Genomic DNA, 12,188 nt, shown 5'->3' with positions numbered 1-12,188 from the left:
ATCTGATGAACTTGTTCCAGGTCTTTTAGTGAATATATTTTAATTCACTGATAGTCTTTTTCAAAAACTAATTCAGAGGTTCAAAAAAACCCCCCTTTTCCATAGCATTGTGGTATACTTTGGTAAAACTGAGTCACAGCTCTGTCGTGGCATATGTTAAGTGTTCAGAGAGGTCAGCTCCAGAAAGCAGTAAAGAAACAATAGTGTGTGCAGTTGTCAAAGCATCGGTGAGAATCCATGAATCAGCACTATATGAATTGTCCAAAAATGTTATTAAAGCTTACTGAGGTATTAACTACATGAAAAAAGGAAGGGAAAAGGAACACCATGTTGGAAATCATGTCAGTCAGAGATTCCCTCACGAAATCCCTTTCATTGTTGGCTAAAATAAGTCAAATGGTATAATTTTTACCCATAGACACCAGCTAAATAGATGGGCAGACACTGGACTTTGGCTTACAAGTGGTACAGTAATTTTTTAAGTGGAATTGAATTGTAAATCAGAGCCCTGAGATGCAAAGACTAAAAAGGCTTTAATTAAAAAATTATCTGTCATTCAATGTACAGTAATTGCATCCTCCCTTGCAGTTGGTTGGAGGGTCAATATCCAAAAATTTATGTGCACAAGAAAATAAAAAAGAAGATAATTCAAATACTTCTCTGGGTGAAAATGCCTTTCAGGGTTGCACAAATTCAGTGTGTGTATTTTCTCTGCATGGGGTGAATTCAAAATGAAACCTGAGGAGCTCTAATCAGATTTTGGGGAAACAGCATGACCTGCAGATTGTTCATCTTTGCTTCAGGCAAACTGACTTGGCTAATGCAGTTCCCTGGAAAACTCCCAGCTTTCAGCCACCAAGAGCCTTACAAGGTTCCTAAGGGATCCCTCTCTTCTGCAACTGCTGGGCTTTTATTAATAATAATAGCAACACTAACAATTATTGTTATTGTTATTGCTGTAGAAAGAGCCTCTGCAAATGCATGCAATATATGGCCTCTCCCAGGAGGAATTTACAGTCCCAGAGAAATGGCTTAAAAGTGGAAAATGGAAGATATGGTTCAGCACAAACTGTGAATAGAGTTTCTTCCAATCCTTTAGAATAAACAAATCACCTTTTATCTGCTTTAATTTGTATTTGTCACAATGTGAGACAGAGCATGGTGAGTAGCAGACTTAAAGACCTTCCTAGGGCAAATGTTTCAGGAATATTGGGTTTCCTGATGGAATAGACTGGGAGTGTCCTGGAGAAGCCTTTGCTGTGGCTTATTGTAACCCTCCCTCCACGCTGCTGGTGCATGGTCTGTACTTTGGTCAGAGGGAATTTTGTTCAGAACCAAAGGTGGAGGTGCCCTTGCAGCTGCAGCCCTCATGTCCAGCCCGGGGTGGCACCCCTGGGTATTGGCTTTGCATGTGCAGCTGAGAGCTCTGCTCTGACAGCCAATTTTTCACAAACATCAATGAGAGTCCGACAGTTACATAAAATGGGAGTGAGAACCGCTATGTGGAGCTGAAAGAACAGTTCTGCTCATAAGCATTTAAAAATACATGAAGAACTGTAGGTCTGAGATGAATTTGCCAGAATAAGTGTAACCTGTAAATCCACTTAATTTTCTGTACTGATTTAAGTTCCCGCACATTTCCAACCAATTCTACCTTGTTACAGGTGATGTTTTAATTCCCAGACTGAAGACACTTCAAAAGTCCTTTCCCAGGAACTGTATTTTTTGTGACAATAAGGCTGTCATCCTACTGATAGCATGAAATGAATTGGATAAAATAAAATGAGAAGGAAAACCTGCAGATTTTAAATGCATTGTTAACTACTGTTTGGACAAAATCTCCATTCTTAGCATTTTACAGTCTAGCATTACAACCAATTTCTGCATACTTAAAGAGATCCTGTGTTTGAGAAAAATGAATGAAAGTGTAGAGTGGTGTAAGACATCTTGGAAGGGAATAATAAGATAGAAAAGAAAAGAGAAAGGAACGGAAGAATGTAAGTAATTTTGACAGAAAACAAAAGACCATAACTTCTTATTCTAAAAGGACATCGCAGAGGATTAATGTATTAAAGAGCTGTTTTGCAGTGTGGAACTAACATCAGACCTTTTTGGGTTAAATTTGGAATAGTTACATGCATCTTGACGTGATTGTCAGCTACTGCAGTTGGGTTCAAAGCTCAGTGAAACAAGCAAAGTAGTCTCATCTTTATTTTAGTGTCACTATTTTGAGTGCATGTGAATATTTCCTCATGTTCATGAAAACTCCTTGGGCTGACAGCACCGAGCAAATATCTGTGCATAGTCCAGGGTCAGAAGGAAACGGAGGAATAGGAGGTGCACCTTTACTCACCATGTATTAGAGTTGATTGTTTTTTTAATAAATATGTCACAGCCTAGACAGGGTAGAAAGATATCCCATCAAGTTGAAGATGGGATTGGCCATGAGTTAAATTAAAGTTGAACATCAATATAAAGTTGTAACGACGCAAGACAACCTCCCTTGCTGAAAAGCATTTCTGTGAATGAAGTGATCTGCTTTTGGGTTGAGGGTCAATAATTTGTGGGAAGGTTTATGTGACGTGGTGAAGCATGGGATTCATCTCAAGGATTTGGGTATCATGTATCCATTCTGCTATAGTCTTTGGAAAGTAACCTGTTCTGTGTGAAAGTCAGGAGATATATTTTGCATTATCATATTATTCTTTTATTACTATCAGCTCCAGTGGCAGAACAGTCTTATGTAACACTTAGAAACTTTCTCTTGTAGAAACCCAATTATTTGTAGCTCTCTGCAAAAGCTGAAATAAAGGTAAGGAAACATTACATACTGAGTCCTGTGAGAGCATTTTATAATCTCCTTGGCAAATGAAGCACTCATTTGGCTTTTTCAAATAATAGAAAAATTTCAAAAAAACTGAAGAGAAAAGCCTTCCCTCTACCTTCTGGGATAGTTACTTGGAGTAAATTAAAATCAGGACTGTAAGCAGATCATGGTTGTAATTTAATTCTATGGAGATTATCAGTTTTATGTATAATAAAACAGTATATGAAAATTTGAAGCTGTAATCCTTAGGCAGCCCTTTCATCTGTTCATTCAAACAGAAGCTCTTTGCCTGTGAGTGTGAGTGAATTGCTGCTGAATGCAGCAAATGAAATTCTTCATATTAGAAAGGTCTCACTAGAAAAGCCAAAAGAAGGCAACAAAGTCACCAATGCAAACCTGGTACCCGGCAGTGGAAAAGGGAATGAAACAAAAAAAGCTCCTGAGGACTTTCAGGAGAGGATGACCACAGCTCTGGCTGAAATGGATTGGACAAGAGTGGTGATGACTGCTTATAACCCCCAGTCATTTCTTCAGATAAATTCTGAACGAGATTTTCTTGTCATCTAGAAGGCAAACACAAAGTTAGACCAGAACAAAAAAATTCAATTAAAGTAAGTTTTTGTGAAAGCGTAATACAAAGTGCCTTGGCAGACTTTCTTCCAACTTTGTAGAAAACATCTTAGTCAAAATTTTCACTAAAAATAAATATTCCAATACAAAGAAATGGGGGGGGAATTAAAAGGTTGGGGTTTAGGACATGGGTTTAGCTTCTCTATTTCTATTTTTGCCATTGACTTGTCATTGCAAGTTTTATTGCAAAATTGCTTTTGGATGAAGTTCTATTTTAAGAAGAAACACCAGGATTTTATCTTTTGGCTGCAATCTTAGGTAGGAAATAACAGCAATAGCAATTGAAAGACTTAATTTTGTTGTACCTCAACAAAAGCATTAAAGGTGCAATTTTGACTTAGCTGGAGCTGAAATATGTGAACATTATTGGGCACGTCCTTGAGCTCTGAAAAGGGAGGTCTGGAATGAGAACAAGTGCAGCTCCTCTGGAGAATGTGGAAAGGCAGCCTGCAGAAAAGCATGCCTATGCATTACATTGACCTGTCTGTTGTGAAAATAGGGAAGAAAGCAAATCATCCCCAATTCTGCAGACATTCTGACAGCTAAAGTAGGCATTAACAGTTTGCAACACATGGCATGGGGGATGAAAGTCTCTGAGCTCTGCAGCTGAGAGTTTCCTGGCTGAAATGACAGAGCAGTTGAAGGTAGCTCAGAGAAAAAAATTATTTTTTAATCCACCATATAGGGACAAAATGCATAACATTACCAAAAAGAGAAGAAATAACGTCATGACTCAAAAATAGTGCCTGTTCTGGCTTTAATTCTGAATAATTTTGAGGGGTTTGAGCCTTTATTAAGGGGATTTTCCTGACAAAGAAGGATCAAGTTTTCGTATATAGGTTTCTGCCAATATAGAATAATCTCCTGTCATTTTCAATGAACTTGGTATGTAAAAATAATTTTGTTGGTAATATATTGATGCAGAATAATAATTTTAGATTTTGATTGGCACAAGAGCTGGAAGAGTCTCATGGCTCATTCTGTCAGACAAAGGTTCTGCTGGACTTCCCTGCAGAGCCCCTGTTCAGCCTCAGCCATGCTGGTTGGGAAAAGGGTTGGGAACAGCAGCAGCAACATTTGTACAGCCACATCTTTGGGCAGTGAGAACTGTTGTTTCTTTAAAGGACTTAAATTGAGCTCTTCTGATTTACACCAGAACTCCTCTGAAGTGTTAAAAAGCTATTGTTTTTCCTGCTTAGGCCTTCAAAGGGAGGGAAATTTATTTGTATGAATAAGTCAGAACTAGATTAAGTTGAGACAGAGAAGTAGCAGATAAATGTTTTCAGAAGTTGCTGTTACAATTTACATGCATTAAAGATGTGGTCAGGTATATTTGGAGAGACATCAAGTTCCTCTAAGATGGAAAGCAGATTCAAAACCGCACAAAAGAATGCCATTGCTTAGAAAAATTGATCAGCTGAGAGAAGGAAATACATATTTGAATTTTGATTATTTTTCACTAATTCTCTGTAATTGCTATAGCAGCAAAGCCAATTAAGGAGGTTAAGTGCAATATTATGTTGCATTTGAAAATAATTTTTAATTTTGGAGACAAGCTAACATCTTTACCACTGTGAATCTCTGAAACTGCTTTCTTCGCTATTTACAGTACTTGCTTTTGATTTGATTTCAGCTAATAAAATAATTCTTAGAAGAGTACTCTCTGCTGGCATAGTTGTTACTAAGTGTTGAATATAATGGGGATCTATACAATTTTATTATTATTTTTGTAGGTGTGTGTAATAATAATAAAGGACTGTGCTGTGGAAATAAAAGATCTGGGGAGATACCTGATGATAATAGGGAAAGACTGTGTCGTATCTGGAAAACCTCCACTAGATTTGACCTTCCAGTTGAGTTTAATAAAGGTATTAATGTCTTGTCTTCACTGTCTTTATACTGGCATTCCCTTTTCACATGCATTTAGGTTATGGAGGTCCAAATAAAAAAAAAAAAAAAAAAAAAATTAAACGTTGGGCTGACACCAGTGAAAAGTGCTACTTTTGTAGGGAAAACATCTACCCATGACTGTTTTTCGTGGGGTCTCACTACTATCAGTGACCTTCAACTGAGAGCAGTTCTGTGTCCGCTGCTGCTGCTGTCACTGTACCTGCATCATTTCAGTGTCTGCCAGCCTCCTTCCCTTCCCTTGGCATTGTCCCTCTGTGGGAATTCGGGGCTGGGAGACGCGGGGCCTGGGCCTTGCTGCCGCAGGGGGGATGGTTAATCGGGGCTGGGAGTCCCCCTGCGCCGCTCCCCGTTAGTGACATGGAAGTAATGTGTGCACAAGAGCTCTGCTGTGATCCTGCTCAGCCACTGGAGACAAATTGTAATAATTGGGTGGCGAGGCTGGGGCTGGCGCGAGGTGGGATGGCACAGACAAAGGGAACAGGAAATCGCCACATGGCGTCATATGCTCCTTCTCAGCCTTAATTTTGATTGCAGCTGTCAGCATGGCATTATGGCTCTTGAATGTGCTGTTTTATTCAGCTCAGTGTGTGGGAGATATTTTTTTTGAAACTGAAACAATGCTGGAAAATGATTGGCGTGAGGTTAGCTTCAGGCACTCTGCAGTTCCTGAGATGGTTGCATAAGACACAGCAATATTAAATTACTGACAAGGGGATTTTTGAGTTAGTTAAAATTTGTGGTTTTCATCCATGTTTTGTTCTAACTCTGATGTGAGTAAGAAGTGCTGGAGGTACAGCTGAGAGGGGATATTCCCTTAACTCTAGTTTCCTTCTAGCTCTATAACAAGAATCCTGTTTTTGTCTCATCTACTTACTCTTTTTTAGTGCCATAGTTATATTTTTTACAGCATTAAGGATGATAGTGCATATTTACTGGTATGAAATGCATTAGGAAAAAATGTTAAAATAGTGCAGCAGGAGAAAAAAGATATATTGAAGATAATAACAGATACACCATTCTCTTGACCAGTGAGAACTGGCATCACAGTGGTTTCATATGTTCTTTTACTGAAAACACTGGGTTTTAGTGGCACAAAAATCTGTATTTCTCAGGATTCAAAGAGATTAATTTCTTATCTGTATGCAGGTACCATGGATGAACTCTTCTTGCTTTAATTTGAAAAAAAGCTCTTCAGAATAATTCAATGTATTTTTCTTCAAAGTTTATGTTATTTATTGTGTATTCTTCAGCCTTTAGTAGGGTTGGTATTGGCGTAGAGGTAGAAAGTGAAACTGTAGTGATTTTGGACTCATAGTTCATAAATTAGTAGTTTTTAGGCTATGCTACTGATTTTAATATATATGTATTTTACCCAAACTTTTTATGTTGCACATTCTCCTAAACTTGAAAGTTATCTTAGTTTTTTTTCTCCTTCATGAGATTATAAAACAAACAGAGATGTCTAGTGCTAGACAACAGAGAACTTGAATATACATACATGTATATAAATAAATAAATATGGAATATATCTCAATTTTGTTTTAAAAATAATTTTAATTACGCTACACCAAAGTAATCTTAGGTGCATGGTGACTCATTTTTATGTGTTCACATAAAAACATTCTCTGGGCAGCCTTAGATTTAGATTTTTGAAACTATTTGAATACATCTTCTTACATGGCATCTTTGAAAAGGTGATATTTGCATTTGAAAAGGATGAATCAGAAATAAAACCAGATTAGATAGAGACACATATTCTTCCCCCTCCCAAGTGTCTGGAGTCATTTACTGTAGCCATTAACATCTAATATGGCTTCAGGTGAAGTGTTTCCTCAATAAACATTTTTATTTAAGAAAAGGAGAAAGAAGGATCACAAGTGGAATGTTAGAAAGCTTTTTTTTTTTGCTTGTTAGAGCCTTCATGCATACTTACATTGTTCAGATTTTTTATTATTATTATTTTTACTAATGAAAAAAAAAAAAAGTTTGGGATGCAGTCCACCTAAATCTTGCCCAAATGGGGCCTTTTCTTTTCCCCCCCAAATCTTGTCTAAATCCCAGACAACAGCATAGTTTTAATGCTTCCTAGCCCTGTCTAAACTTACACTGAACTTAAAAAAGTATCTCCTCCCTAGGATAAAAATTTGATAAATATTAAAGTAATTTTTATTTCTGCATGCTCAGAATTTTCTCCTTTGGCAGAAAGGAGAAATGTCCTATTTAGACTTCTTTTCTAATTCTAGAATTTAGTAAACGGATAAATAATTCCACTTCTGTTGGAGAGGATGAAAGTTTGGTAAGAAAGTTTCACAGATATGTAGGCTTGGCGGAAAGATCTCTGAATGTAGAAACTGAGGATGAGCTAGAAATGAAAGCAAGTTTTGATATAGAGTAAAAGATGTTTTGCTGAAACACTGATCGATGAGTAACTGAGAAGGCAAAGGTTGGAGATGAGTTGGAAGGAAATTTTTATGATTAGGACAAAGGTATGTGACTACAAACAAAGACATGTTTTTCACCAAGTAAATAAGTCTCAAGAAGAGCATAAGTAAATAGAAAACATGTCTTTACCAAAAAGAGAGATATTGCAGGCAAACAAGAAGTGTCGATGTAGCAAGAAGAAGACATGTCTGAGAATTTTCCATTGTAAGCTTAACTTGTAACTTACTTACTCTTGTGATTGGATAATAATGACTGTAATATGGTGATGGTAGTAGTTATGATAGGCTATAGGCAAATGTAAAGGTATTGTGTATGGTGCTTATTGGTTGTTATGTGTTAAGATACTCTGCAAAGAAAGGTATATAATGCTTTGTAACTTGAACAGAAAGAGGCTTCAGGTCTGCCTACAGCTGGAGCTGGCAGCTGTAGGGCTGACTCTGGATACCCACTCCCTGAAATGCTGTAACTTTGCCTATGCAATAAACAGCTTTCAAGAGAGCCGCCTGAAGTGCAGACATCCTTCGTGAGCCTTTCTCCTATAACTTCAATACAGTGGAAAAATCTGAAGAGCCCAAGTAATGAGGTGGCCAGGTTCTGAGTTCTCCTGAGGCTGAGGGTGCTTTATCTGCATCCTAAGAGTCTGGCTATACCAACAAACCTTGTGTTGACTCCAGATTGTGATGAAGTTTATAATGTGTATGTGAAATAGGGGCTGAACGAGAAAATCCCCCTCCCAAGTTCTAGCAACTTCCCTTCCTGGTTCTAACAACCAGATCTGACTGCTTCATCTGGTGCTAGAGAAGGTTTTTATTTAGGTGCTTTCTTACAGGAAGATATTATCAGGATAACCATATCTGTAACTTTTATCAATATTCATTGGAGAGACTTGTGGTGTTTGGCTGCACATGGCATAAAAGCAGAAAATCTCTTGAGTTATGTGATATTTATTTATTAAATATCTGCAGATAATTGCATGGGCAAGTTCAATGATTTGAAGTGTTACCATAACATGTAAAAATCTCCAAATCAGGTAACAATTATGTTTGGGATTATATCATTATTTCAAGTATAATTACCATAAGATTGGCAGTGCACATATTAACAAGTAATCACTGTAATTTGCCTACATAGTTCCACTTCCAAAAATTCTTTGTCACAACATTTAAATATAGCTTACATTGACCTCCACGTGTGTTTTCTAAAACTGCAGTACTAGCTCCTTAATGTTCTAAATCTTAGTGTTTCATGGGGAAAACAGAAAGGGGACAATGTGCTGTGAATGAGGAAGAAGTGAAACAACATTTCAACAGACACCAGCTAGTGGGATAATTTCCATAGCTGTCCAAAATAACCCTTTTTTATCTATTAAAAGTGGTTTGCAACTAGCTAAGATTCTGCTAAGACCAAAGGCTTTCAAAATGTCCTTGCATGATTTACTGTCATAATTCTATTGCAAGTTTTGTTAGCAAAATTTCATTAACAGAATTTCATACAGAAGAGAAGGATCTGTAGTTCACTCTTGGGTTCCAACCAAATGAGGCTTCTTTTTTCTTTTTTTTTTTAATGTTTATATAGGACACATTTTTGCTAAACTTAAAATTTATTAAATAGTAAATTTGTTTTATTCTGGTTTTGTTTGTTTCATTATTTATCAGGTTTTACCTGGCGAGATGATTACACACAGCATGTTATTGGTCAGGAGCTCTCAGCCATTCACAAAATCCACAGCAGACGTCCTGATGTATTCACATCTGAAGGATCTGACACAGGAAGGTAAGTCTTCTGTGGTGTTTTTGCCTGGTTTTTCAAAGGGTTTGCACATGATAAGAAAGAGGTTGGCACAGAAACAGAATTTAAAAAATCACAAAAGCCACTACCTATATGATGAAGGAGACCTTGTTCTTCTGTTTATCATCAAGTTAAAGAAATACACTTTTTGTTGTTAATTAAGGTGTCAGAATTCAAAACATCAGGCCTTTGATTCTGTTCATGCACTGTCTAGTGTCAGTTCAGCCATCCCTACCTATGACTGGCTTAAAAGGGAATCTTATACTTGCTCAACCACAGGAGACATTTTATTCTGGACTAAGCATTGCATGACATTCTGAACAACTAATTATATTTTCAAAGTCAAAATATACCTTTAATTGAAGTCCATAGATTCCCAGTGGTACTTGCAAAATTTGTCCAGGAAGGAGAGATTCGTGCAAGTTCCCATGACAGAAAATGATTTTGGGGCGTGGCTTGAAAGGTATTGAGGGGTGACTTTGCAGTAATTGGTTGCAAGAGACACATCTGTAATTCTGTGGAGTGATACGGTTGTAGAACCTGCAATTATATCATCTTCATATACAGTTACACATATAAAGAGACTCTTTCACCTGGTCTGTTCTGTCCTACAGGCTTTTAAGTGCAATCCAGCCACACAAACCCCAGAATGAAATTTTAGGAACAATTAAAAATGGCAAATTTTAATTTCTCTTACATGATTTTAAGTACATTTTCAAACGCAGTGAAATTGAAAGAAAGGGCTTTTTGTTAAAAAAACTTTCATCATTGTGGGATAAATTTGAGCTTCAAGCCTTGATGGGCAAAATATTGAATGTTGGAATTCAGATCTTCATGTACTGCAGTATGTGGTTTGTATATACTGCAGAACCATTTCTTTCCTAGATTGCTTTTTTCTGGAAATAAAATGCTGTGTAATTGATACTGCCCAGTGTCTTCAGCAGTGTTTGCCTCAGTTTCTTTTGATTTAATTCAGAGACTTTGACCATGTATTTCACATGTTTGCTGATTCAAAAGCATTTCTTAAAATCACAGCACCATTTCCGAAGTGCAGTAAGGTAGAAACTTAACTTCTAAAGAAGATTGTGATCTAAAGATTACCATAAAGGTGATAACAACATGTGGTTGAATCCATAAACATGTTTTCACTGCTTAGATACACAAAATGTCATTATTGAATGAATTACTCTCAGTAGATGGTATCAGAAATGATCTTCAATATCTTCTGGGGATTTTTTTTTTTTTTTTTTTGAGAGTACCTAAAATTTTTATTCATGAGAGTAAGACAAAATAGGCCACATTTCCACGAGATCAAGGCCGTATTCTGCAGTGTTCCAGATTTGTAGTTATATTAAAAAAAAAAAAAAGAAAAAAAGAAAAAAAGAAGACATAAGAAATTATTTAAGGTTTAGATTGAAAACAATTGCTCACTTTTAGGAGTTCCTGTTGTGATCAAGTTTGAGATGTTTTGCATTTTTAACTAGAACTATGTGTTAGGGAAAAACCCACAACATTTTGTATATCGATACTTCAGGAACATCAGAATTTCAAATGTGTTCACATAAAGCAGTTCCTATTGTGGATAGATTTTCTGCAGTCACCAAGCTGTGCTTCTGAAAGCATTATCTTATGTGCCAACAGTTTAAAGCATTAATTGATTTTTCTGGTTGTCCATTTGCAACGTGTTCTGTAGGTCAGAGAACAGTAGGAAATCTGGTGTCTTGTAGATTCTGATCAAGTGTGTTATATGCTCAGTGTGCTCAGTGTGCTTATAAAATCTTATCAGATAATAATTAAATAATTTAAAAAGCAACTTAGTGTAGGTATCTAATTATCAAAGAAACATTATGGCAGGAAGACCTTTTATTAAGGGTAACGTGTGTAATAAGACTATATGAAGTCATACTAATGAGTCATTAATCCCCACAGAGCTGGTGAGAGCAAGAAAATAGTCAGACACTTGAAAGGTAAATTGACTTAGGCTAAATTAGTGCATATGAAATCTGATGAAACAGAAGACATGGATTTAATCTCAAAAAAAAAAAAAAGCTGAAACTGGGAGTTTGATTTCGAGATGAAAGTTCTTTCTTTGTTGGCTAACTGGAGTGTACGTGGTATTTCCTGAGTCCTTATTAAATTTCAAAAAACCCTCTCTTGAAAGAGGATTCAAGATAAAGGAAAAAAGTCCATTCTGCACAGAGGGAATAAATGTCAGTTGTGTTCATTGGTGCAATTAGGCAAAACCACAAACGTTTCCAGCAAACTTCAATGAATGAAATGGGGTATAGTATTATTTCTATAATACAACCATCATTAAGTCAGTAATAATATTCTCTCAGCTTTTAAAAGGGAAAAATTTATTTTAAAATGTGTGTTATCTCTTAATTGTGAACATTCCAGAAAGAGCAGAGGTGCAGTGATTTAGATATTTCCACAAAAAAAGCTTCTGAAATGCTAGATTTTGTAGGAACTACATAATTATTTCTGTAGATAAATAATTATATATGGTATTGTCTTTATACTCCTGAGTTCATTGTATGCAAAGTCATTTTTCAGAGCAAATTAAAACTGAAAATACTTCCAAATAAGT

The 12,188-nt window shown here is 36.5% G+C and overlaps 1 protein-coding gene across 3 annotated transcripts in view; it reads left to right on the top strand.

Moving 5' to 3' along the window:
- The window catches only part of PTPRN2 (protein tyrosine phosphatase receptor type N2), a 651,283-nt gene that overhangs the window by 221,763 nt on the left and 417,332 nt on the right, over positions 1-12,188 (top strand). For all 3 annotated transcript variants that reach the window (XM_039548283.1, XM_039548281.1, XM_039548282.1), the window contains exon 4: positions 9,466-9,583. In XM_039548283.1, coding sequence (XP_039404217.1) covers positions 9,466-9,583 — 118 coding nt within the window. The remainder of the gene's footprint in view (positions 1-9,465; positions 9,584-12,188) is intronic.

Source organism: Corvus cornix, chromosome 2 (assembly GCF_000738735.6).
Source record: "Corvus cornix cornix isolate S_Up_H32 chromosome 2, ASM73873v5, whole genome shotgun sequence".
In the NCBI taxonomy this organism is placed as follows: domain Eukaryota; kingdom Metazoa; phylum Chordata; class Aves; order Passeriformes; family Corvidae; genus Corvus; species Corvus cornix.
The sequence above is the reverse complement of the archived record's forward strand: the minus strand, read 5'-3'. Positions and strand labels throughout refer to the sequence as shown.